General features: G+C 37.7%; 1 protein-coding gene across 1 annotated transcript; it reads left to right on the forward strand.

Moving 5' to 3' along the window:
• The first annotated feature begins 16,701 nt into the window (after positions 1-16,701).
• On the forward strand, positions 16,702-24,207 carry LOC130555541 (histone-lysine N-methyltransferase 2D-like). Its single transcript, XM_057335834.1, has 31 exons — positions 16,702-16,743; positions 17,248-17,332; positions 17,429-17,464; positions 17,550-17,647; positions 17,756-17,828; positions 17,913-17,986; positions 18,173-18,431; positions 18,620-18,695; positions 18,780-18,815; positions 18,898-18,933; positions 19,013-19,080; positions 19,304-19,379; positions 19,460-19,546; positions 20,098-20,150; positions 20,348-20,408; positions 20,488-20,579; positions 20,723-20,794; positions 21,007-21,064; positions 21,144-21,235; positions 21,379-21,450; positions 21,660-21,720; positions 21,800-21,891; positions 22,094-22,247; positions 22,334-22,413; positions 22,595-22,685; positions 22,772-22,857; positions 23,029-23,113; positions 23,199-23,302; positions 23,421-23,523; positions 23,602-23,714; positions 23,844-24,207. The coding sequence occupies exons 7-31, from the start codon at positions 18,332-18,334 to the stop codon at positions 23,969-23,971; spliced, it is 2,076 nt and encodes a 691-aa protein (XP_057191817.1). The 5' UTR covers positions 16,702-16,743; positions 17,248-17,332; positions 17,429-17,464; positions 17,550-17,647; positions 17,756-17,828; positions 17,913-17,986; positions 18,173-18,331; the 3' UTR covers positions 23,972-24,207.
• Positions 24,208-26,613: the final 2,406 nt, after the last annotated feature.

Here is a 26,613-nt window from a genome sequence, read left to right on the forward strand (position 1 = left end):
CTTTGCTGTCGCACTACGTCATTCAAATAGATGGACGAGTATCTCAAGGTCCCAACCTTTTCATTAGATTTATTTATTTTATCTTTATCCTACGTCGTTTTCTTTTTAGTAATTATTATACTGTTTACTGATGATAATATGACTTTAAAAAAACAAGAACGTCTACTGTACACTGCTCGTTTATTGGGGTATATGTATGTGGACATGTATAGATAGCATATAGGTACACAACGATTTCGACCCCCCCCCCCCCAATTTTGTTTTGTTATTTTGTGTATGTTTAGGCTGTATTTATGTTAAATGTTCATGTAGGCTACAGGCTGTTTTTTTCAGCGGTAAATTCTGGTGTCAAACGTGCGCGTGCAGTGTTTCTCTTGCAATTGTATTATGCTTCCGAATTATTTTTTTTAGACGAATTAGGCGTCGTTACAAAAAACTGTCAAATGTTTTCAACTAAACGTAAAGGAAACCCCTAAATAACTTCGCGTAGCCTATATTTTCCGAGCGTACTGTAAAGTATCGGCTGCAGTCAGAGGCGTATTAAGACCTCATGGTGCCCCTGGGCAACAGCCCCAGAGGTGCCCCCCATCAACCCACACGCAAGAATCCACTCATTAAAAGATTTATTAAAAGATTTTATAAGAATGAAACTCAGCAATTTACAATATACTATTTTACAAGAATTATACATTAACATGACACTTTTGTAGAATATAACACAAAAACAACTCTTTTTCATTAAGTATTTTTAACAATTAGGCCTACTGTAGTTAAGGGGCACCTGCTTTCTGTTGCAATGTTACATTTCAGGTTTTGATGTAGTTTAAAAAAATCACTAAAAATTTTTTAACAAGTGTAAATGTTGTGCGTGCCACAAAATGGGGGTAAAGGGACACACACACACACACTATAGTTTGCATGTATGTATTCACATTAGGGGGACAATGGAACAATGTACAGATTTTCAGGACATTGGGACTTTAATTCACCAAAGTGGCATTCACCAGATTACAATGTATACAAGGTTATTCATAAAAATAACATGAAACGTTATTGTTACTATTTTAACTGCTATACAGCTATTCAAACGCTCTTTTTAAGCACAGTATGTGTATATTCTTCTTACTAAACGATCACATAAGTACTAAGATAAAAGTGTACTCAACTAAAAAGGACACATATGAATTGATTGCTATAGTGATGACACCAACCGTTCTTCACTTTCACTTTAAAACCCAGGTTTGGATCTTCAATAGTGGCCTTACCTCCACGTACTATTATTAGCATACATTATCGGCACTATAACATCTTATTTCTGACGCATGCCATGTATATATACACCTTTATTAATCAGTGCTAATCCCCGCATTTTTAGTCTCCGCTACAACAATGCGCTCTGCATCGTTCCCGCTTCCATCTGTTTGAAGATTAAAGTGTAGGCTACACGAAAGACGACTCGCCTAATAGCAGTCACTTGTGATTGGCTGAATGTTAATTCACTCAAATCTATGTAACTAACCAGATAACATGGGCGGGAATATTGGCGGAGGTGTGTCGAAAAAGTGCGGAGGACAGAACCATTTTTATCTGAAAGTGGGGGTATTCCGGCACATGGTGCCACGCCTATTTAGCGCAGATACGTGATTTAAGTCTTAAAAAACAAGTGCTTATGTACATTTATAAAAAATATATATTTTGTATTGCGGGTTTATTTGGTGCCCCTAAAGTCTTGGTGCCCCTGGGCACTTGCCCAATTGCCCATATGGTTAATCCGCCTCTGGCTGCAGTATAGATTCAAGCGGCTTGTCACCTCCGGAGAGTGATCGATCTCGTGCCGTTCCATATGAACGATCGATGACGTGAGAAGCGATAATCTGATCCTGATAAACGCGCTCACGCGCGCGCATACAACTGAAGTTAAGAAACATGAAAAAATAAAACAAACTCTGGTTCAGTGTTTACACCAGCAAGTAAAAAAGGGATGATTCACAAATAAAGCGTAGTTCAATGGTTTAATCTTTAAATTGCAGGTGTCCTTGACATGAATTAAGTTACTTCAATCAAACATCACCTTTAGTGAGGGATACATGCAGTGTGTAGGCTAATAAAGAAAATGCTGAATATAAGAGTTACTGTGTGAATGTCCTGCATAAATAATAACGTAATTATGCATTTGCTCATCCACTGCTAAAACCACACCAGTTGGCCTATGTAATGCAGCTAGATTGATTTGCTAAAACCTTTACTGTGTCTCTTCCTGGTAATGACACAACATGAGGTCACACGCAGCCTTCACTTTTCATCCAGAGTGCGTAAAGTGCATCATCATCATCATTTTACCACACAGAGTATTACTGCATTCCTCTTTTAGGAAATTAATACCGATCATCCTTTACAGAAAAGCAATGGCTTCACCTCTGACGATCAATATGGTATCATCTCCCTGTGGTTTAACTGTGTGGTTTGCTGGTTGCTGTTCTTGTTGTTCAGTATGAAGAGTGTAGCACTAGCAATGCCAAGATCATTGATTCGATTCCCAGGGAAGACAGAAATCAAGAAAATGCATAACCTCTGAAGCATTGTAAGTTGTTTTGGACAGTTGTTCCCTGTAATGTTACTTTTATTTATGCAAAAAATATTGTACATGACAATCAGAACACAACACAAGAGAATTATTTATCAGCCATTAGCAATTTAAGGTAAAACTGGCTACAAAGAGATGCTGTGGCTTGCTCTTATACATTAAGGGAGGAAAGAGAATCATTCTTCTAAGAGTGTGACATTGGCACAACCTTAAAGTGAAAAAACCCATCTCAAACCCCAGCAAGCAGCCTATCTCTTTAAACATACTACATCAAGCAATTCCAAACTGTGTAAAGCACCATAATTCTCTCGGGGAGAAAAAAGATAGGCTCTTGTAGGGGTTGAGTGGCAGGGCACATGTGTCCATGATGACCCGTCAGCCCACACTCTTGTCTGATAACAGAAAGAATGTGAATGGCACTGTTGTGTGGTCACCAGTGAGTCACTGTGTGGGTACTGACATTCTCTCAACATGACAAAAGCCCGAACTCATCATTCAAAAGAGTTTAGGAAGACTGCCGATGTGACTTATGATGGGAATTTGCCATTTATAAATAAGCGTGTCTGTTGTAAATTGTGACTAAGATGCGTGTTTTTCACTGGATTATATTTTGTCATTGATCGACCAATGTTGGATATTTAAGTTTGAATATATTTATTTTTCCAAACCATTCACCTTTTCACTTTTAAAAACAAACGCATAGGCCTATTGATTACAATAAACAAATTACTATTAAAGGAAGAAAGGAACAAATACAATATCTTAAAAGGAAAGAGACTCCGACATAATTTTATGTTGAATTGATTGATCATATACTTACATAAATTTAGATACATATTTTACAGATGGTAAATTAGTAGGCCTTTTAAAACATGTTATGGGGGGTTTGCTGTAGAGGAGGATACTGAAGAACAAAGAGGTGAGTGTCCAGTCTTTATTACCTCTGACGAATATAACGTTTAGTCCATGTTTTCCTGACCCTGTTTATTAAATCATTATAATGAATATCATGAATATTATAATGAGGGATTTGACTTCAATGATTATGAAATGAAAGGCAGTCATCTTTTACATTGGATGACAGCATTTTATTTTTTAATTCTTGCATATACTTGTGAGACATACGTTGTGTTCATTTTAAACCTGATGGAAGTGAAAGGGGAAAGTCAAGAACACAGTGAAATGTAGAACAAACCGTGTTTCAAAACAAAATGAAGTCTGTTTCAGCTGCTCACAAGCTGATAGCAATTCCCTAACCCCCCCCCCCCCGAAAAAGAGCCAAAAGCCAACTTTGTGGTAAGATGTTCTCAAACAACCTTGAATAACAAGTAAGGATTCACACACACTGTAATAAACACATAATTATGAACTATTTCCAAAAAGAATGTCCAAAGAATGGTAATATTATGGAATTTTACTGTTTTTTCACATATTTTTTGAAAACCCATCAAATTACAGGAAATGATTGCAAATTTACAAGAAAAACTTTTTTAATAATGTCTGTTTTTCCACTGGATTTTTTTTGTCTATTTTTGAAATATGGTCAAAAGCAGTCAAATTACAGAAAAAACACAAACTTACAAGATAAATAGGGGAAATTGTGTAATTTTACAGGAAATAACTGTTATTTTTACGGTATATTTCAAAAAAAAGATTTTTTTACAGTGCAGGTGAGAGCCTTACCCTCAGTGTGGACAGAGTTTTGTTTGTTCACATGATCACATACACTCGAGAAAGCCCCTATACTGTAGTAAATCACACTGACCAAAGGCCTTTCTTATGCACTCAAAGCTTTAATGTTCATATTAAAAGTCACAATTGTGATGGGCCTTACACCTGACCGGATTGTGGGAAGACTTTACCATCCAATTTTAATCCAAAGAGTCAAATGTTTGTTCACTCTGAAAAAAAACTGCACATCAGTGTGATAAGAGTTTTGCACAATGCGCAAGTCTTGTGCGTCACATACACATTCATATGGATCACAGGCTTCTTTTAGGTCATCTTGAGTTTCACACACCCACAAAGTCTCAACTTTCATATGAAGTTTCACTCAAATAAAAGGACATTTAGCTGTAAACTGTGTGGTCGAAAGTTTGTTTCGGCATTACGGCTAAAGAGACACCAGAAGCTGCATAAAGTGTAAGAGCTTGCGTGTGCTTAAAGCCAGACGCCTTGAGATACCAAAAATTCTGAACTGAAGAAAAACCCCACAAGTGCTTGAATCGTGGAAAAGGATTTATTGAGTCTGGGAAGCTGATAAAGCATGTAGAAGCTGCCATGCATGTGGAAGGATGTTGGAACAAGCAGGCAGGCAGCAGATAGAGAAATTCACTGTATGAGTAAGGTGAGCAAAATTCAATTTCAGCCTTCGGATCCAAAAAGTAAAAAAGATGGATTTCTGGCATGTAGTTAAAGTTAAAGTGTTAAAGTGTCATGGACCAGTCAGTCTGCGCAGCGCTGTGTGAAATCAAACACGTCTACAGGTATTCAACCCCCCCCCTAAAGTGCCTATGGGTGTGACCTTGTTTTTCACACAGCACTGGTAAAATCCACTTTAGTGGGTGTTTCTGGGATAGTCCACCCCAAAAATGAAAATTTTGTCATGTATTACTTAGCCTCAAGTTTATCCAAACCTGTAGACATTTCTTTGTTTGGTTGTAAACAAAGAAAGATATTTAGAAGGATGTTAGCAGCAACTGAGATTTCTGGGGCACCATTGACTACCATAGTATACAAATTTGTATTATTTTGTTCTGCTAAACACAAAAGAAGATATTTTGAAGAATCTAGGAAAGAACACAGTTCTGGGGAACCTTTGACTACAATTTTTAGACAACCCCAGAAATCTCAGTTGCTAACATTCCTCTAAATATCTGTGTTTGTGTTTAACAGAACAAAGACATTTATACAGGCTTGGAACTACTTGAGGATGAGTGGATCATGACAGAATGTTCATTTTTGGGTCGAGTATCTCTTTAAAGTAGATGTGGAAAAGATGGTTATTCTCATAATGATCTGATTCATCTTTTAAAGATTATTTTTAAAGGTTAAAGACATATTCTTTATGTCTAAATTCTATTCTAAAGACTCATAGATTACAACAAATCAAAAAGTTTCAAATGAGTTAGAGAGATAGTTGCACTATAGTTATGTTTAGAATATTTATAATATATAGATATAAACTCATTGTGTAATTGCATGCTGAAACTTAAAGTGACCATACCCATTATTGCACTGTAGTCTCCCAAAAAAAGATTAAACAGTGATTACTGTAACATAAACTAGAAGCTTAACTTTTGATGCATGTCATCCAGAGGAGGATTAAACATTAATTATCTCAAGCAACATGCATGCTTTAACCTGGATACAAATATTAAAGACAAAAAATAAGGACATTGGCAATAATGTCAATCATGAAATATCAAAAGACGGGGTCTGTTTCTTCAAAAATGAGACCCCGGGTCACTAGGGCCACCATAAACAATGAGGTAATCTTATACAGCATGTTTTTCTTTTTTACAAGAACAGGTTCTTTACACACGGTTTAAAGAGTCAAACCTGTCACACCGCTGTTTAAAACCACCACAAATACACCTGTCACCAACCAGGTGTCAGCTGTTGACAGTTAAACACGCTCTCTTCGGACATTTTGAGCCAAAAGTTGTGCGCCCGTGCTTGTAAACTCCATGTATAGAAATGACACTGCAGTCACATTGAAGAACATTTGTTGCAATCAAACTCCAAAAATGCTTCAGGAGCAATTCATCCATCTAAATCTCTGGGGTGACAGAGGTCATAGCTGACACATTCCTCGGCCTCTAAATGCTTATGTGTCATGGATTATGTGGCTGAGAGCAGATGACTGTGCTGCGTTCAGCAGTTCTCTTTAATCAGGAATGAGTCTGTGTGGAATCTGTTTCTCATCTCCATAAATATGTCTCAGATTTGATGGTGAGAAAACAGTGAGATTAACCTCGTTTATATTCATATTTTATATCATGATTAACGTTAGAGCTATTAGTGCTGATTTGTAAAAAATATTTCTGCAATAAAATTATAGTCTGCCTCATTAGTTTGTATGATTTTCTTCTTTCTTGGAAGACATTGTATAATATGTATAAAGTGTTGCGCAGGGGTTCATGCAAGGACATAAGACATGCAAATGTTTCAAAGTGGATGGTAATGACTTTGAAAGGAGGGGCGATGTAAATAGCACATACCCGAGACCAATGATGTCCACAGCACAGAGCTATAGTTCCAACCACAAGCGTGCTAGAGTTTGCAAATACAGTTTTGAAGTCACCCCTGTCCCATATACTGTAGGTGGACCGCTGTCTACTGGTGCCACCATTTAGTTCCAAAGACCTTTTAGATGTTTATTTTGGAAAGTCTCTGCAGGGGAAGAGTGTTCAAATTTGACTCAAAAGAGGAAACAGAAGTAAATGCAACAACTGGCATCCTTTTTTTGATTTGTCAGTCACGCTACAGTTATAACGCATCCTGTCCTACAACACACCAGACAAGCACTCTATAAACTGCCTCTAAACACTTCAGAGTCTCCGCATTATTTCGAAAAATAGTCAGAAAGAGAGAGATTAAACGCAAGGAAGTAAAGAAAACTGCGAACACTAAATCTCAATTCGACAATACCAACCTAGAGGTCTTCATCTGTCACATTAAGTTTTGTTTCTTAATTCAAGTTTGCAAAGTTACAATGCTCATTTCACACTTGTAATCAATAAAGAGACGTTTTAAGACGTGTTGACTACAGTTGTAAAGCCTACAAGTAATCTCTGATTATTCTTTAACTATCAGAACCTGAACCAAATAAACACAGATGAACATATCCAACCATTATAAAACCAAACATTTATAGCATGAACAAAGTTTAAACAACACAAAGTGTAAATCAGCATAAATTTGAAAGGATTCTCAAAAGAAAGTGATATATTATACCCATTATAGTGACTAATGCGATTACATCATGCCATATGCAAGCTTGCAGACGGTCTCAGCATCGATAAGCGTGGTGAAAACACTGAGTCTGCCCGTTTCCCCGAGCGTAATCTCAGTGAGAGCTTCCCGATGGGCCGGTGTTGTGACAGAATTTTTTCGCCTTTGTGAAGCGTGGATCGCTGTAAATCTGCCCTGCTCCTGCAGCACAAAAGCCGGGCTCTCCTTTACGAGTGATGGGGGTGGGGGTGGAGAACAATAAGGATGTCAGAACTCTGGGACATCGCTGCATTCTTTCAGACCCTTCCTGCATGCCACACAGCGAATTGTGGGGGAATCCTTTTTCTTGCTGTTGTAGGGTGGTAAAATGCAGTAAAATGAGGTCAAAGACTCAAAAAGAATGCAGAAATGTCTACTTGCAAACATGTAAATGCGTTCAGGAAAGAGCAAACACTTCAATGTCTTTATTACTGTATTATTACACGTGGAATCATGTTTGCCTCTCTTCCCATGAATCCATGCATCACTTAAAGCCTGATAAGTGTTTAGTAGTTGAAGAAATGTTCTTTATTTTGTTTTAATTTTGCACTTCCGTGAATTCATTTCTAAAATGTGCATTACATAATCTTGTAGCTATACTTTTGGAGACAGCGTAGGCTTCACTCATTAAAGACCTCTTCAACTCAAACTTGACTAGAGCTGTTGCATCCAAATTTGACAATTTACAACATTTAAGAAACAGACCATTGACACCTCTGATAATTGTCAATTGTGCCAGTAGATGCATGTCTGAATTAAAATGTTTATAGTCCAATGAAATGCATTTGTCAAAAAAGTGCTCCTTAATTGTTAAAAAATATTGAATGTTTTACAAAGGTTTAAAGAAATCTGATGATCCTACAACTCTTCTCTACTCTTCAGCAGCATTATTGTTTATGTTCGGGGGTGCCAGCAGGTGGAGACCACCAGTGATGTTGCCCTGCCCTGCCAGATTGAACAAAAAGTTCATGATTCCATTGACAGTCAGTGTTGAAACAATAAATATACACTCTACACTAGTCGATAACAATGCTAACATATAAAACCTAGAACTACAATAGCAGCTTAGGCTACATTTCTTTCTCCCTTAACAATCAACACAGGCACATGTGTCTACGCGAGCTGTAAACAGAGGGAAAAGGCGTCACGTGCAAACATTAGATTTCTTGGTCCTCCGAGATTTCCTCCAACCAGGGTGAACAAATATTAACTAGCTGTGTACTTTCTAATTTGTCCCGCTCCGCACATGGTCAGCATGTTTGAGTAAACTGCTGGAATTTAAACCGCAGGGACTTAAGCTTAGGGCCGGTTACCATGGAGATGAATAGCTCAGCGAGGTCCGGTGTTCTCTGCAGGACATATGAATATGCAATCTGAAAATAATGAAATTACATTTAAATATGTGTCAGTGTGAAACCCATGATAGAACGAAAGAAGTCTCAGTCTTACTATTGATTATTTCTGGTTCTTCGACAAGGTCTGTGCAAAAATAATGCTAAAACACTGTCGAGGACACTCTCCCGAAGCTCGATTAGTAGCGCATGGCAATAGAAAACACGTAAGTCATAGGTTCAATTAATTTCTAAGGAACATAAAAATTGACATCACAAAAACTTGAAACTTGCGATGTAACTTGCAAAAATCACAGTGCATATAATAAAAAAGTAAAAATCTAAATGTTTATGTTCACATATAGTCTAAAGCAATCTAATACATAAGGGAATGTTTCATAATATAGACTATATTAAAATAATTAGTTGAACCTCCTGAATGTAATGAATGTAATTTTGAAAATAATATTTTGACAATTTTTGGCCCGGTTTCATAGACAAGGCTTAGCCTAGGCCAGGACTATGCCTTAGTTAATTTAGGCTATTTAAGTCGCTTTTATTAAAATACCTTAGAAAAAAACATTACTGATGTGCATCTTGAGACAAAACAATGGCACTGACATATTTTAAGATATGTCAGGGCAAGTATTTTCAGTTGAGACAGATCTAAATTCATTTTAGTCTGGGACTAGTATTAAGCCTTGTCTGTGAAACCGGGGCTATACGTTTTATTTTAAGTTTAAATCCAAGTCTGGACAAAAAAAGATTTAATATGTTTCTTAAAGTCCCCATGAACCAGAAGTCGCGATCGTCTTTACTTCTGTATTTTGACGCATTTCCGAGTGAAATGGAATTTCAAATGAGAAAAATAGTGGGCGTGCATGTCATCTTTCTCTGTGATTTGATTGGATGTATTAAAACAGCTGCTGCATTTCGAAATGGAACTGTCAGCAGACTAACATTTGAAGGGGAGGAGTTAACAGATGCTCCGCCCAAGCCGTCTAACTGATGTCATTTAAGATGGATAGTCACTACAGGGCGGAAGAGCATTTTCAGATTTTAACTGAAGATTATGAGGGCACACGAATTTTAAAAAGAGAATGACCCACATTACGCCATTTACAATAAACGCAGCAATATTTCATGGAAAAATAAGCATTGCAATTTTTAGTTTCACTGGGACTTTAATAAAGAAATGATATGTGTAATTATGTAATGAAATGTGATGATCTTAATTTTGGAAAAATAATGCTAAAACACTTTTGAGGACATTTTTCTCCCATAGCTCAATTTACTATAATATTGTCATGGCCATGAAATTTTGGAAAACAGACACCTTCCTCCTTCAATGTGAGACTTTTCAAGATTTATTACTCACCATTCTGTGTGCTGTGTTCTTTATTGTGTGTTTGGTCAGCAGGAGGGATCCGGACAGCCCAGCAGACGGGTCACAGCTCTTTGCTGATACAATATAAGTCATATCCTACATTCTTACCCCCTGCAACTATGAGCAGATGAGGCTACAGAGGTCCTAACACCTGCTCATCTCAATTACATCTACAGGTGTCCAGAAAGTGTCCAGTTTGAACTCTACAGTGTATAAGTCAGTTTTTTGTAAAATACTTTCTTTACAATGAAGAGTTGGGAGTGTGGAAAAATAGAAGTTGATAAACTCAAGATTTCTCACCGGCATAGTTTTTTGATGAGAGCTGGTCATAACAGTGACATGACACATAATATTCTCAATCATGTTCAGTATCACACAATACACACAACAATGACATCATGATTAAATCCTCTATTAGTTTTAGCATTACTTTGTAATATTGTAAATGGGATGAGTGTAAGTAAAGATAATGGTGTGAATGCAAGCTCGACTCGTTACCTTGATCATTTGCTTTATTACTTTTGAGGTAATAAATGGCCCCATCACATCAAGGGATTGTGAATAAATAAAATTCCCTGAGTGTTCTTTGATCCCATGGTGTCACAGACTCTTTGGAGCAGTTTTCCATATGGCCAATGATGAACAGAGATATGTCTGTGCCGTCTGGTGTCCTGGCAGCGGTCTGTAGGGGATGATGTCAAGGTGAAAGATGCGACTCACAGCATTCCGTCAAACGCATGAGCATAGTACAGATGCCGAGTTTCTGCTTCACCTTGACTGATGATTCATTAGATCACGAGACCAGCATCAACCACCTGTGTTTCATCTCTCATTCAGGCCTGCATTTCAACATTCTCTTGAGTTTCATAACGTCTCTCAAAGACATTTTTAGCAGCGGCAATTCCAATGTCATCCAGACTGATATTGTAATGTTGCAACACATTGTAACACAGTTTATTTAAGAAATATTAAATCAAGACTCTAAGTGCTTTTAAAGGTATTGTGTTTAATTTAAGTGCAAATGTGACTGAAATAAACATCACTCATGGCTTGTTTAACTGTGTGTAAAGGGCTATTATACGTAGCAAGGAGGAACAGGGTTGATTTATACGTCAGACGAAATATAATGTAATGCTCCTCTCTGTGGATCCATTAATGTCCACCGAGGCAGAATCTCCCCCACCTACACCGATGGGTAAATCAATGACAGGTCATTTAGGCTTTCTGCTAAAATAATGAGTAATAAAAGCTGAATTCTGTCTATGTCTGGAGAAGAGACTGCAGACATGCAGGGAGATCTGTGTGAGCTTGTAGACAATAGCTTGTATATACTGTCTTTGTGGTTTTGTGCTCTTTATTTGCTGCCTGTGATTGATGACTGTAAGGCGTTTACCTTTGACCCATCACTACATCCTCAACACTGACCACTGATTCCCCTCTGGTGAAGGATGAATACCTAATGAATAACCACGAATAGCCTTTTACTTCATGTGGGAACTATTTATGATTTAACAGTACTGAAACCAACACCCAATACAAAGCATGTCCTAATACAGCCATGTTGTCTTTTCTAAGTGCACAGTAGACATATCGTCGCTGTCCTTCCGAAACCTCGTATCTCTAAATTCGCTCGTTTACAGGAAATGGAAAAAACACTATATACTTTTTCAATGATTGCATACTGTGGTGTCAAAACTGACATGCACTTTTTAATACTTTTGGTTAGATATTTGCAAAACCCAGTGACAAACATAAAGATTGACTTATAATAATGATGACGGCAAAAAAATCGAAATCGCGAAATATGGAGATTTCAGAAGGACAGCAGCGATATGCAATTTACACTCTAAAAAATTTTGCTTTGATTTTTTAAACAATTTACACAATTAAGTTGCAGTTAATGCAAGCAAAAAAAATATTAAATCTGACTTACTCAAATATATCAAATATGATATTAAGTGTATATTAAAAATAAAAAACGTCTTTTTTTCATCAAATAAACTTAAATAACATATTTCAATTTTAGAGAAATGAACTGCTGGATTTTTAATCAATTTGTTTTTCATATGTCCCACTAAAAGAATCAGTTAAAGGATTTAAAAAGATTTTATTAAGTTAGCCCACAGAATAATTTTGTGTTGGATACAGATACACGAGTTTTTCTTCCTTTTTCCTACAAATCAAAAATAGATGAAAAAGGGGTCAGCTGATGAAATGCTTAGTGCTTCTGCAGGACTACAACCACACAAACAAACAGACACATCTTACCAGGGGATGTTTCCATTTTCAGTTGCTATGAAACCAGATTTCATGGTAATGGCTGAGATAGAGCTGGAATGTGTTTTTGTCACAGAATCCATTAAAACCAGAGGGCGAAAGGAGAAGAGGAGATAATGTTTTAAATGGTGTTTTAGGAGCTGGCATTCCTTCAACTGTTTTTGGTGCCAGTATACCTTTTATTCTGAAACAAACAATGTGCTGATTGTAACTCTCTCTCTCTATGTGTGTGTGTGTGTTCAAGAGGGGTGAGTGAATTAAGGGCGAGGTCACTGTTCTTCATTGTTATGACTGCAATGCTTGAAATCACAAGTGGTGGCATTTTTAAGAGGCCAGTCTGATCCTGTCCTTACACTCAAACTAATGACTCTCTATGAAACACATTAGAATCTGAGACATTTAAAGCATTAGAATGAGAGACATTCTGGGATGTTGAGATAAATAATTCAAGGATACTTTAACTTTGAAAATGAAGTCATGCAGTTACGAAATTTCCAATCCAATTCCGATTCCGCTTATCGATTCCAATTCTTATCGATCGACATTGAGATATCAACCTTTATGGTCATTTAGCCTGCTTATTAACTGGTTTGCGAATATATATTTGTTTTGAGTATATATACACATAGAAACCATGTTTTGTCTGATTGATTACAATTTGTATTACCATAGTTGAGCTACATCAAGGCTAAACTGTAGTTACTGAAACTATGGTAAATTTGTGGTTCCTGTGCTTTACTGCAAATACTATAGTTAAACCATGCTTACTATAGTAAAAATATGGTTAATTTTCACAAGGGCTTTTATTGCGATATCAGCAGATCACAAGTTAACACATGCACATTTCTGAAAATATGCACACAGGAATTGATAAGAGGAATTGAAATTCAATTTCAAGTATCCGATTCCTTTTCTTTTCTATTCCAATCCGATTCCCAACCCCAATTAACACTGGGTATAAGATCATAATAACTGCAACAAGGATTTTATGATGACATTATGATTTAATGATTCCAGTCCACTTGCTCAAGGACATTTATGCCCACAGAATTGACATCAGCCAGTTTGCCACCTGCTCCCTGTCCCATCTTGTTATTTGCATGTGATTTAACACTGTGTCAGTTGGCCCGTACTGCCTGGAACAACACAACCCTGGTGTCTGTTAGACAATACATAATAAGATAGAGATATGGTGAAGGTATAGTTATAATGAATGGATGACTCTGATGCAGTGCGTCACTTTTGCTGGAAAAAAGCAAAAGACAAAACACAGTAGCAGTGCACTGATCTTGCCATTGCGGACACCTTGTTATTCCAGTTAAGCTATACCGGAACCCAATGCAAATGCCAAACAAAAAAGATTGAAACATTGCTTGGTGGATTTCGTGGTATATATGTTGTGTAGTTTCTCACTTGCATGTGAATACCTCCTCTCTGCATAAGAAAGGTCGACCTCACGAGCCTCTGTTTAAATGTATGTTTATAACACAGCACCTCACAAACACGCTGTCTGTCTCTCTGAGCAGAACGAACTGTTCTCGTTTATATGTTTGCTGCTATTCTAAATCTCATTAAGCTTCTTAAACATCAAGCTTAGATCTCACAAACACAGAGATTCTCCTCTAAACAAATACCTGCTAGTGGAAAATCAGTGCCTTTGAGGAGAATTGTAAACCATGAAACTAGTTGTTAGTTTCAAAATAAAACAAATGTGCTACAGACACTTTCTGGGGTTTTTTTGGGGGGTATTTTGTTCAAACGGTTGTGCAGTGTTAAAAACTGAAACAAAAGGTTCTTCTGGACCAGCGTTGGACCAGCATTTATTCTTCTGAAGTGGTCTATATTTTGTTCCCAAGGGTTTCACACAGAACGCAGCCAGCAATGGCAATAATATCGTATATTGGGAGTCATGGTGTTCACAGTTCACAGCTCAGTGAACTGATTGCTTATTGGCTTTGAAAACTGAACCCCCACATGAGCCCAGCAGATTTCTAAATGTTATTAAATCATATTGATTAGGGTTGTTTTGATTTAATTATGCTTTAATACACAATACACTCCATAAATGTTGATCATTGTTATTAAGAGTACATTTATAATGTGTACATTAAAAGAAACATAACATAACATAACATAACATGTATACGCCAGATGAGTTTACTCATTGCTTTCTGTACATCGCTTCTTGATCCAGCAGCATATATTTGAGACATCTTACTCACAAACAGCCCATTATCTCAGCTTGTTATTTATAGATCAAATATGCACAGAACTGTGCTACTCAGTCCTAAATGCATAGAAGAGAAATGCTGCCCTCTACAGGTACATTTAATTGCATGAAATAAGGTTATTTGTTGTTGTTCGGAAACATGTTTAACATTTAAACATAAAGGTCTATTAGAGTCCATTAAAGTCTATTAGTTTACTAACACGTAAATACATTATAGCTATATGTGCTATATAATTATATGTGCATTCTTACAATATAGCCTACCGACTTATAATGTATTATAATAGGAATATATCAAATAAAAGTTTTTTTTTTTTACTTTTTGTAACGTGAACAGTGTTGGTGTTTTGAATTAATGACATCATTTGTCTGTAACTTTAACTCAAGCGTCCTTGGCCAGGTACGATTCGTATGTAACTTATTTTTGGTGTCACTCCTTTCTTAACATCACGCATAATAACAGCGATTCTCTTTTTCATTGCAACTACATACAACAGAGCCTTTCAATGCTGCCTTCGCGTGCTTTTGGAAATTCGATAGTTCCCACTTCAACCCGGAAATAATTTATGGAACGGTACTCTTTTAATGTAAAAAGAAGCTTGTAATGTATTAATGCTAGTAAAACATGACTGATGAAAATTGATGTTACTAAATCCAGACGTTACTTCCGCGTTTGTGGTGGTAAATTTACCACTTCCGATGTGTTTTGAACAAGCAGATGAAGATATTGCTCACATAAATTAGTGGTAAGTTTTTATGTTGCTTTTTGCTAAGTTTCCTAAGTGGCTAGGTGTGGTGTGCATTTGCTAATGTTAAAGGAGTAGTTCACCTTCAAAATAAAAAATCTGTCGTCATTTACTCACCCTCTTGTCATTTCAAACCTGTATGACTTTCTTTCTTCTGCAGAACACAAAATAAGATATTTTGAAAAATGTTGGTAACAGAACAGCACAGCCCCCCATTCACTTCTATTGTAACCAATGCAAGTGAATGGGGGGCTGTTAACGACATTTTTCTAAATATCATCTTTTGTGTTCCGCGGAAGAAACAAAAGATGTAAATATCGGCCGGATGTTGAGCCACTTGCGTCGTGCGTTGCACTCTGAATCTAAAATGTCTTCTTTGATTTGATTGGTCGCTGCTCGGCTGTCTAACAGTAACTTCTGCCTTCTTACATTTCATTGGCCACTTTATTTTGACGTTGAGGTCAGTTTTGAGATGTAAAAAAAGTTTGCAGCACCAAAATAAAGATTTGTGGGCATTTATTTAAATGGCGGTTGCGACCCTGCCTGAGAGAATGGATGTGTGGCGCGAGAGCGTGAGAAAAGAGTCCACTGAGTGAGTCTCACTGCGAATGCGGGAGAGTTGGCAGCCCTGTATTATAATATAACGTTATATTATGTGTGTTTTCCTTTGAAAAATGCATTTCCAGCCTCGGTGATTATGACGTGATTAACGGCCGCGTCTCTCCCCTTAAGAGCCGCTGTGTGATCGTTTTCAGTCAGTGCTGTTTGTGTCTTCGGCGACTACGCGCGTTTTGAGCTTTTCAGAGACCAAAACCAGCGATTCTTGGCGTTTTCTCTGCTGTTGTGTTGTTGTTCTGTGAAGGAAGAGACCGCGTTTGAGTGGCCGAAAGGTAACGAAAACCGTCGACTCGACCTGAACGTGCGATATCACCGCAGTTGGCGCCAATTTCTATTCAGCGATCGGTTCCAGACTCAACATCCCATGATGGCTTGTTTCGAGACTGCCGAAGCAGAAATTGCGTTCGAGGACATTCAGCCCATAAAATCTTGGGCAGATTCGCTCGACGATGAAGACGACGAAGGTGAGGTGTCCGATGTGCCCTATATACCATCGTGGGCCATCATGGATGTGACCGAGGAGGCGGCTATAGATCCAGAGCCTTCACCTGCCGTCCCGGAGAGAGCAAACATTCGTGAGTTATATCTTTTTACTTTTGACCAACTGTGTTTGATCACTTACAGAGATAAACAGACATTTCTCTCACTATTATGCTCTTAATCTCATAAAGTTTGAGACGTTTGCCTGGAAATCACAGACAGGCTCACCATTTTCCAAACTTGACTTTTGTGAGGGAAAAAAAGCTCCCAAACCCCCCAAAATGGCCCTCAAATGTCACACTTGCTAAATGAAATGGCGAAAAAGTGATAAAATATGTGATGTGTTTGATTTATCACTATCCATTCCTGTTTTGTTATTGTTGTTATTGCATATTTATTACATTTCAAGTCAAATAATGGCTAACAAAATGCTTTCCATTTTAAAGAAATTCTCACAGTTTTATATTTTCAGTGGGATAATAATCTTTTTTTACATAAATAATACATCAATTCCCATAAATATTATTGAACAAAAGGGTTAAAGATCAGTCATTGGATGTCCAGGTGTGTCATTTATCTACTTTCATTGTTCTCAGCAGCTGTTGACCAGACAAGTCAGATGGGTGGACAAAAGATGGCCAGGAAGCCTCTCATGACTAAAAATTCAGCACGTCACCCATCTAAGTGAGTCGAGCAAATTCTCTTTCGATTAAAACACAGCAACCTAAGTGCTTGAATGTCTGTGGAAACTTAACATAACCTAAGTACTGGTATTTTTAGGGGTCAACGTCCTGCCTGGGGATCTTCTCCATCTGAGTGAGTTAAACAAATTCTCTTCATTTATACACAGCAATCTAAATGCTTGAACTTGAAAATAACTTAAAGTACTGGATTTTTTTAGGGGTCACCGGTCTGCCTGTAGGACGCCCAGTGCATCTCCTGGAGCTTCTGAGGCTTGGAGTAATGGAAAGAACAGGTGGATGAGGGAAAACAAGAATAGTAAGTTAATACATTCTTTTCCAGTCTGCTCAACAATATCAATGCTCATTTATATTTAAAACTGTTTTAGTTTTTAGGTGTTTATCTGCTCTGATTTCTTCCCAACAGTTTCCTCACCAAGGCAGGATACAGGTAGACGAGAGACGTCCACGAGAAACGTCACTCCAGCTTCTCCACCTCAGTAAGTAGAACAAATTCTCTGGATTTATACACAGCAGTCTATATGCTTGAAACTTAAAATGACCTTAAGTACTGGTATTTTTAGGCAGGAGACTTCTAGACAAATACAAAGAGAGAAGTCCTGGGTACCTCGAGCAGATGCTGCTGTTTCAAGAACAGGTAAAGGAAAAAAATCATTTGTATGTTATGACAATCGACCAAAAATATCAATGCTCTTTTATTTTTTAAACTGTTTCTGGTAGCATGCTTCTTAGTGTGTTCATGAAATTTAGAGCAACTTGTTTTATGGATCAGTATTTAAAGATATCAGTCATTAGATGAGCAAGTGTGTCGTCTTCTCAACAGCTGTTGTCCAGAAGAGGGTCTTTAGAGATGGGTGGACAAGTCGGGTGGTTTGGCAAAAGACGTCAGTGAAGCCTCCCGTGACGACAGATCCGGCACGTCACCCATCTGAGTGAGTTAAAGAAATTCTCTTGATTCATACAAAGCAATCTAAACGTATGAATGTTTGCAGAAACGATACTTAGTGCTTGTATTTTTAGGCAGGAGAGACAAACAGAGAAATCCCTGGTACCTCCAGCACCAGCCGCTGTTCCAAAAACAGGTACAGGAACCAAAATCATCAATGCTCTTTAATTTTTCAAACAGTTTTGAGAGTCTTTGGGTGGCATGTTTCTTAGTGTGTTAGTGAAACTTAGAGCAGCTTGTATTTATGGATCAGTATTTAAAGATATCAGCCATTGGATGAACAGGTGTGTCAGGGGTTTATCCGCTCTGATTTGTTCTCAACAGCTCCCTCACAAAGGCAAGAGATAGGTGGACAAGAGACGGCAACCAAGCCTGTCGTTACGTCAGCTTCTCCACCTCAGTGAGTTGAAGAAATTCTCCCGATTTATACACATCAATCGAAATGCTTGAAACTTAAAATAACCTGATGTATTTGTATTTCTAGGGGTCAGCGTTCTGCCTGGGGAACTTCTTTACCTCAGTGAGTTGAACATTCTCTTGATTTATACGCGGCAATCTAAATGCTTGAAACTTAAAATAACTTGATGTTCTTGCATTTTTAGGGGTCAGCGCTCTTTCTGGGATACCTTTCCACCTCAGTGAGTTGAACATTCTCTTGATTCATGAACAGCAATCTCAGCGCATGAATGTTTGCAGAAACAATACTTGTATTTTTAGGCTGCAGAGACCAAGAGCCAAACCTGAGACCCTGATACCTCCAGCAGCTGCCGATGTTCCAAGAGCAGGTAAAGAAAAAAGTAATTTGTATGTTATTACATCTGTCCAAACCATCAATGCCCTTTTATTTTTAAAACCGTTTTGATCTTACTTTTGGTAGCATGTTTCTTAGTAGGTTAGTGAAATTAGAACAGATGTTAGACCTATTATTTTGGATCTGTATTTAAAGATATCACTCATTGGATGAACAGGTGTGTCATGTGTTTATCTGCTCTGATTTGCTCTCAATAGCTTCCTCACAAAATGAGGGGATTGGTGGACAAGAGACGTCCACAGAACCCCCCTTCACGCCACCTTCTCCACCTCAGTGAGTTAAACAAATTCTCTCAATTTATACACAGCGATCTAAATGCTTAAAACTTTAACTAAAAGAACTTGTATTTTTAGGAAGGAGAGTAGTACAAAGACACTGGAGTCCCGGGCACCTCCAGCACCTGCCGCTGTTCCAAAAACAGGTAAACAAAAAAATCATTAGTACGTGATGACATCGGACCAAAACCGTCTATGATCTTTTATATTTAAAACAGTTTTTGGTAGCATGTTTCTTAGTGTGTTAGTGAAATTTAGTGCAACTTGTTTTTATGGATCAGCATTTAAAGATATCAATCATAAGATGAACCGGTGTGTCATTAATCTGCTCTGATTTGATCTCAACAGCTCCCTCACAAAACCAGGAGATTAATGGAAAAGAGACGTCCACAAAACCCATCACTCCTGCTTCTCCACCTCAGTGAGTTGAAGAATTCTCTTGATTTATACACCTGTCTAATTGCTTGAAACTTAAAATAACCTCAAGAACTGGTATTTTTAGGGGTCAACATTCCGCCTTAAAGCTGGAGGATTATACTTCAGTGTCCAGTGCATCTCCGGAAGGTTCTGTGGCTTCAAGGAAAGAAGAAAGGAAGATTATGAAAAATACAGTTTGTAAGTTAATACATTTTTTCCCAATCTGCTAAACACTATCAATGCTGTTTTATCATCATTGGATTAACGGGTGTTCATCTTCTCTGATTTGTTCTCAACAGCTTTCTCACAAGAAACATCCACAGAACCTCCTGTCACGCCGGCTTCAGCTTCTGTGGATTCAACGAAAACAAAGAGGAGGATGAGAAAAAATAAAAAATGTAAGTTTCCTTTCCAATCTGCTCAACTTTTATTTTTATGGTAGCATGTTTCTTAGTGTGTTAGAACAACTTGTTTATATGGATCAGTATTTCAAGATATCAATCATTGGATGAACAGGTGTATCATTCATCAACTCTAATTTGTTCTCAGCAGCTTCCTCACAACAAGAGACGACCACAGAAGCCCCCATCACGCCAGCTTCTCCGCCTCAGTGAGTTAAACAAATTCTCTTGAATAATACAAAGCAATCTAAACTGCAGGAACAATACTTACAGTGCTTGTATTTTTAGACAGGAGAGTCCTGCGCAGAGGCTGGATGAACCAGATCCAGTAAAATCTGAGCCCCTGGTACCTCCAGTAGATGCTGCCGTTCCAAAAACAGGTAAAGGAACAAATCATTTGTATGTAATGACATCCGACCAAAAATATCAATGCTCTTTTGTTTTTAAACTGTTTTGAGAATCTTACTCTTTTGGTAGCATATTTCTAAGTGTGTTACTGAAACTTAGATCAACCTGTTTTTAGCTCCAGGAGATGCAGTGGACACACCTAAGGTTTCCAAAAAGGCAAGAAGGAGGATAAGGAAAATGACAAATGGTGAGTTAATATATTCTTATCCAATCTGCTCAACACTATCAGTGCTCTTTTATTTTTAAAACCGTTTTGATCTTACTTTTGGTAGCATGTTTCTTAGTATCTTAGTGAAATTAGAACAGATGTTAGACATATTATTTTGGATCAGTATTTCAAGATATCAATCATTGGATGAACAGGTGTATCATTCATCAACTCTAATTTGCTCTCAGCAGCTTCCTCACAACAAGAGACGACCACAGAAGCCCCCATCACGCCAGCTTCTCCGCCTCAGTGAGTTAAACAAATTCTCTTGAATAATACAAAGCAATCTAAACTGCAGGAACAATACTTACAGTGCTTGTATTTTTAGACAGGAGAGTCCTGCGCAGAGGCTGGATGAACCAGATCCAGTAAAATCTGAGCCCCTGGTACCTCCAGTAGATGCTGCCGTTCCAAAAACAGGTAAAGGAACAAATCATTTGTATGTAATGACATCCGACCAAAAATATCAATGCTCTTTTGTTTTTAAACTGTTTTGAGAATCTTACTCTTTTGGTAGCATATTTCTAAGTGTGTTACTGAAACTTAGATCAACCTGTTTTTAGCTCCAGGAGATGCAGTGGACACACCTAAGGTTTCCAAAAAGGCAAGAAGGAGGATAAGGAAAATGACAAATGGTGAGTTAATATATTCTTATCCAATCTGCTCAACACTATCAGTGCTCTTTTATTTTTAAAACCGTTTTGATCTTACTTTTGGTAGCATGTTTCTTAGTATCTTAGTGAAATTAGAACAGATGTTAGACATATTATTTTGGATCAGTATTTCAAGATATCAATCATTGGATGAACAGGTGTATCATTCATCAACTCTAATTTGCTCTCAGCAGCTTCCTCACAACAAGAGACGACCACAGAAGCCCCCATCACGCCAGCTTCTCCGCCTCAGTGAGTTAAACAAATTCTCTTGAATAATACAAAGCAATCTAAACTGCAGGAACAATACTTACAGTGCTTGTATTTTTAGACAGGAGAGTCCTGCGCAGAGGCTGGATGAACCAGATCCAGTAAAATCTGAGCCCCTGGTACCTCCAGTAGATGCTGCCGTTCCAAAAACAGGTAAAGGAACAAATCATTCGTATGTAATGACATCCGACCAAAAATATCAATGCTCTTTTGTTTTTAAACTGTTTTGAGAATCTTTTGGTGACATGTTTCTTAGTGTGTTCGTGAAATTTAGAGCAACTTGTTTTTATGGATCAGTATTTAAAGATATCAGCCATTGGATTAACAGGTGTTATCTGCTCTGATTTCTTTTCAGCAGTTTTAAAAAGGCAGGAGATTGCCGGAGAGGAGACACAGAGGCAGGAGGCGAACGACACTGACACATCTGTTGAAGACCTATGTGAGCGGCTGGAGGAAGTACATCTGTCCTCAAACCCTCCTGCCAGAGCTACACAGTCTCCTGTACCTGAGTGAGTTGAACTAAATCATCCTCAATTTATAAGTGATTGAATGTTTGCAGAATTGGTTCTTACAGAACTCTTTCTTGTGTTTTTAGACGTCACTCCTTCAGCCCATTCAACCCACTGAAGCCTCTGCATCCAGCAACATTTGTTTTTGAAATACCATCCACATTAGGTAAGTTGTTATATTTTGTTCTATCTTACCAAAACTATCAATGCTCTTTAAAAACGGTTTTGAGAATCTTACTTTAGAATCATGTTTCTTAGTCGGTTAATGAAATAAAGAACAACTTGTGTTATGGTTTTAAAGATATCAATTGTTGGATTAACCGTTTTTGATTTCTGATTTGTTGTAGCGGAAATTGAATATTTTTGTGAGCAGCTGAATGAATTTCATCTGTCAACAAAACCCCCTGCCGCCGCACACAGACCTTCTCCTGTACCTGAGTGAGTCGAACAAAACATTTCTCAATTCATAAGTGATTGAATGCATACAGAAATTATACTTACAGTACACGTCCTTGTATTTTTAGGCATCAGTTAGGATCAAACTCCTCCAGCTCATTTAACCCACTGAAGCCTCTGCGTCCAGCAAAATTTATCTTCGAGTCATCATTTGGTAAGTTTGTTTATTTTGTTGTATTGATTCTCTTTTATTGTTTAAAATTGTTTTGAGAGTCTTACTTTTATTAGCATGTTTCTTAGTTGGTTAGTGAAATTTAGAGCAACTTGTTTTAATGAAATTAATCACTGGAAGTAAGGATTTTGATTTCTGATTTGTTTTTATCAGATATTGAACATTTACGTAAGCTTCTAGAGGAAGTACATCTGTCCTCAAAAGCCCCTGCCGCACCTAGACCATCTCCGGTACCCGAGTGAGTCGAACAAAACATTTCTCAATTCATAAGTGATTGAATGTGTGCAGAAATGGTACTTACAGAACTCATCCTCATATTTTAGGTGTCATCATTTAGGATCCTCTAACATTCATGGAGCGAGCTCATTTAATAGACTGAAGCCTCTTCGTCCGGCCAAATTCCTTTTTGAATCACCATCCGCATTTGGTAAGTTGTTATATTTTGTTCCATCTGACCAACAGTGTCAATGCTCTTTTAATGTTTAAAACTGTTTTGATTGGATGAACAGGTGTGTTATTTAACTACTCTGATTTGTTCGCAACAGGTTTTGGACAAGAGCAGAAGTCTGACTGCCAGATGAGTGGGCAAGAAAGGTCCATAGAGCCCCCTGTGACAGCGGACCCCAGAACAACACCTTTTCCATCTCAGTGAGTTAAACAAATTCTCCCAATTTACACACTGCAATCGAAGTGCTTGAACCTAATTTAAAGTACTGGTATTTTTAGGGGTCCTCGTTCTGCTCTAAAGCCAGAGGATCACGCTCCAGTGGGATATGCATCTCCGAAAGTTTCTAGGGCTGCAAGGAAAGAAAAAAGAAAGATGAGGAAAACTAAAAAAGGTAAGTTAATTTATTCATTTCCAATCTGCTAATTGCTGTCAATGGTCCTTTATTTTTCAAAGTGTTTTCAAAATCTTTGGGATCAGTCAGTGGATGAACAGGTTTTGATTTCTGATTTGTTCTTCGCAGATTTTCAAAAGAGGCAGGAAGCGAACGGCACACTGGAGACCGTTGAACATTTATGTGGGCTGCTCGACGGACTCCATCTGTCCACAAAGCCCTCTGCACCAGCTACACCATCGTCTGTACCTCAGTGAGTTGAACAAAACCATTCTCAGTTTATATGTGATTGAATGTTTGCAGATATGGTATGCAGAGATAGTTACACTCCTATACATTAATTGCATCAATTTAAAAAGTGCTGTTTAATTATACTAAATCTCTGTTTGTTGTATTTGCAGCTAAACCTTGGCAGAGAGGCACCTGAAATGCAGCCTATGGACTCAAGCACAGGTGTAGCGACGAACTTCCGGTGTTGTCAGGATATCAGTTTCCGGTATATTTTTTATAAATGACTTAAAGGGATAGCTCACCCAAAAACGAAAATGTCTATCATGAATTACTCATCCTCAAGTTGTTCCTTCCAATCCTGTTTACATTTCTTGGTTCTCTTGACTACCATAGTAGAAAAAAAAATTGTAGTCAAAAGTGCCCCTAGAACTGTTTGCTTATCTAAATTCTTAAAAAAATCTAATTTTGTGTTCAACAGAACAAAAAAAAGATTAAATAAATTATCTACTAGGTTGGGAACAACTTGAGGATGGGTAAATGATGACAGAATTATCCCTTTCGGGTGAACTATCCCTTTAACGTCACCTAAACACGTAGAAATAGTGATGCATAAGTAAACCGGAAACTGATATCCAGACTTCTGACAACATCCGGCGTTCGTCACTACGCTTGTGCACAGAGTCCATGGATGCCCATGAAATAAACGAGCAGCAAAATAAAACAACATCAATAAAACAATTTCAGCCTATCGAAAGGTCACAAGAATCTGAAGCGTCCTACCTCTGGCATCAGCCACCTGTTCACATATTTACTTTTTTCTATAGTGAATGACACATAGTGCACTAGATAGGGGATAGGGAACGATTCAGATAGTAATACTGTCTGTTGGGATAAATGAAACTGGTTCTTAGTGCAGCTTTGTACAAATATAGATCATGCTATTTCAATGGATAGATTTGAAAACTATTTTGCCATCAGCGGGCAGGTGGTACCTAAGTACATGTTTATGCCATTTTAGTTGGAATCAAATGCAAACATTTGCGATATTGTGGAATTTTTGCTCTCTGTACACTATTAAGCTTGTCTTGTTTTCATGTCTCACCCTCGGGACACCTGAGTCGGACAGACCCAGCTCCAGTTTGACTGGATGCTCATCCCAGATTCTCAGACACTAAAAGATGACCACAGCTGAAGCCCGTGTCAAGCAAAAGGTAACAGGAGTCTGCACTGATCACTGCACGTAGCGTTTCTCATGTATTTTATTATATTGTCACTGTCTTTCTGGAACCTTGGATGTCCAAATTCGCTGTTTTTGGGAAATGTAAAAACACTTTACTTTTTAAAGGATTGCATACTGTGTTGTCAAACTGGACAAGCACCTTTTAATACTTTTCATAGGTTAGATATTTGCAAAACCCAGTGACAAACATAAAGGGTGACTAATGATTTATGGCAAAAAGTAAAAATCACGAAATATGGAGATACAAGGTTTCAGAAGGACAGCAGCGGTATAGAAAACAAAAAACGATATTTCGTCATCATCAAATCGAATTTCTGTTGAATAGAATGTTCACGAGTTCACCTGCCAGCGTGGTGTGCAAAAAAATGACAAATCAATGTCTTAATGAAAATAATAATGATGGAAAACAAACTTGGTTTGATGTTTAAGGAGTCGCATGGGAGGAGTCGTGGTGATTGGAGGGATGCCGGAAAAGCTGAGGTAAGAAAAAGGTACGTGGATGCTTAAGTATGCTCTGAAAATGATTGACAGGACCATCAGGCACCTACTCTGGGCTAAAAGGAACATCTGTAAAAGACAGAAATATTTTTGATATATGAAATCCATTCTAGATATGTAACTGTCCAGGTATAACATTGTGAGCATATACTGTCACTTGCATATGTGTCACAAGTGTTCTGTCGTAAAGCTTAAGATGTGTTTTTGATGGCTTTGTACGTGTTTACTTTCTAATCGCATGTCATGTTAAAAATAAAAATACTCCTTGTGGACATGAGTTTGATCTTTTATGACCTTTGGATGATCTTGTGGACCTTGACTTCACGTGCACCGAGCTTTCTCTTGATCCGTATTCACTTCAGTAATCCAAAAGATCCATTTTATTGATGACATTGCCTAAAGGGTTTTACTATGATGTCCCGGGGTATAACTAAAATATTACTAAAGCTAAACTAAAAATGGTTTGTTCTGTCTTAAGCTGGATCGCTGTGCAGAAAAGACTGGCATGGGAATATTTAGAATGAAGTGAAAACATTTTTCAACAATCCAACTATTTGGTTTATAATTGTTGGTATAAGAATAGGAAATTAGAGCAAGACTTGAATCTTTTTGATTTGTTTGACATCTGCAGGTCATGTGACGCACAATCATCACAGGACAAACATTCTGTTTAAAACGTACATGTTTTCATATATAATTTCTGTCTAGACATTTTTTCCATTTCACAGCCATAAAACACCAAAGTACTCAAACACCTCTGTTATACTATCTGTATTCACGAAATACATGTTATAAGTCCATCACATATAATATACCACATGGTAATTTAAAAGGAGAGAAATACTGCCCTCTACCGGCGTTTCAGATTTACTGCATAAGGTTTTCTGCTGGTTGCTAGAAATACACACTCGTGATCCTATAGGTATGTAT

The sequence above is a fragment of the Triplophysa rosa genome, linkage group LG6 (assembly GCF_024868665.1).
Source record: "Triplophysa rosa linkage group LG6, Trosa_1v2, whole genome shotgun sequence".
Classification (NCBI taxonomy): Eukaryota; Metazoa; Chordata; class Actinopteri; order Cypriniformes; family Nemacheilidae; genus Triplophysa; species Triplophysa rosa.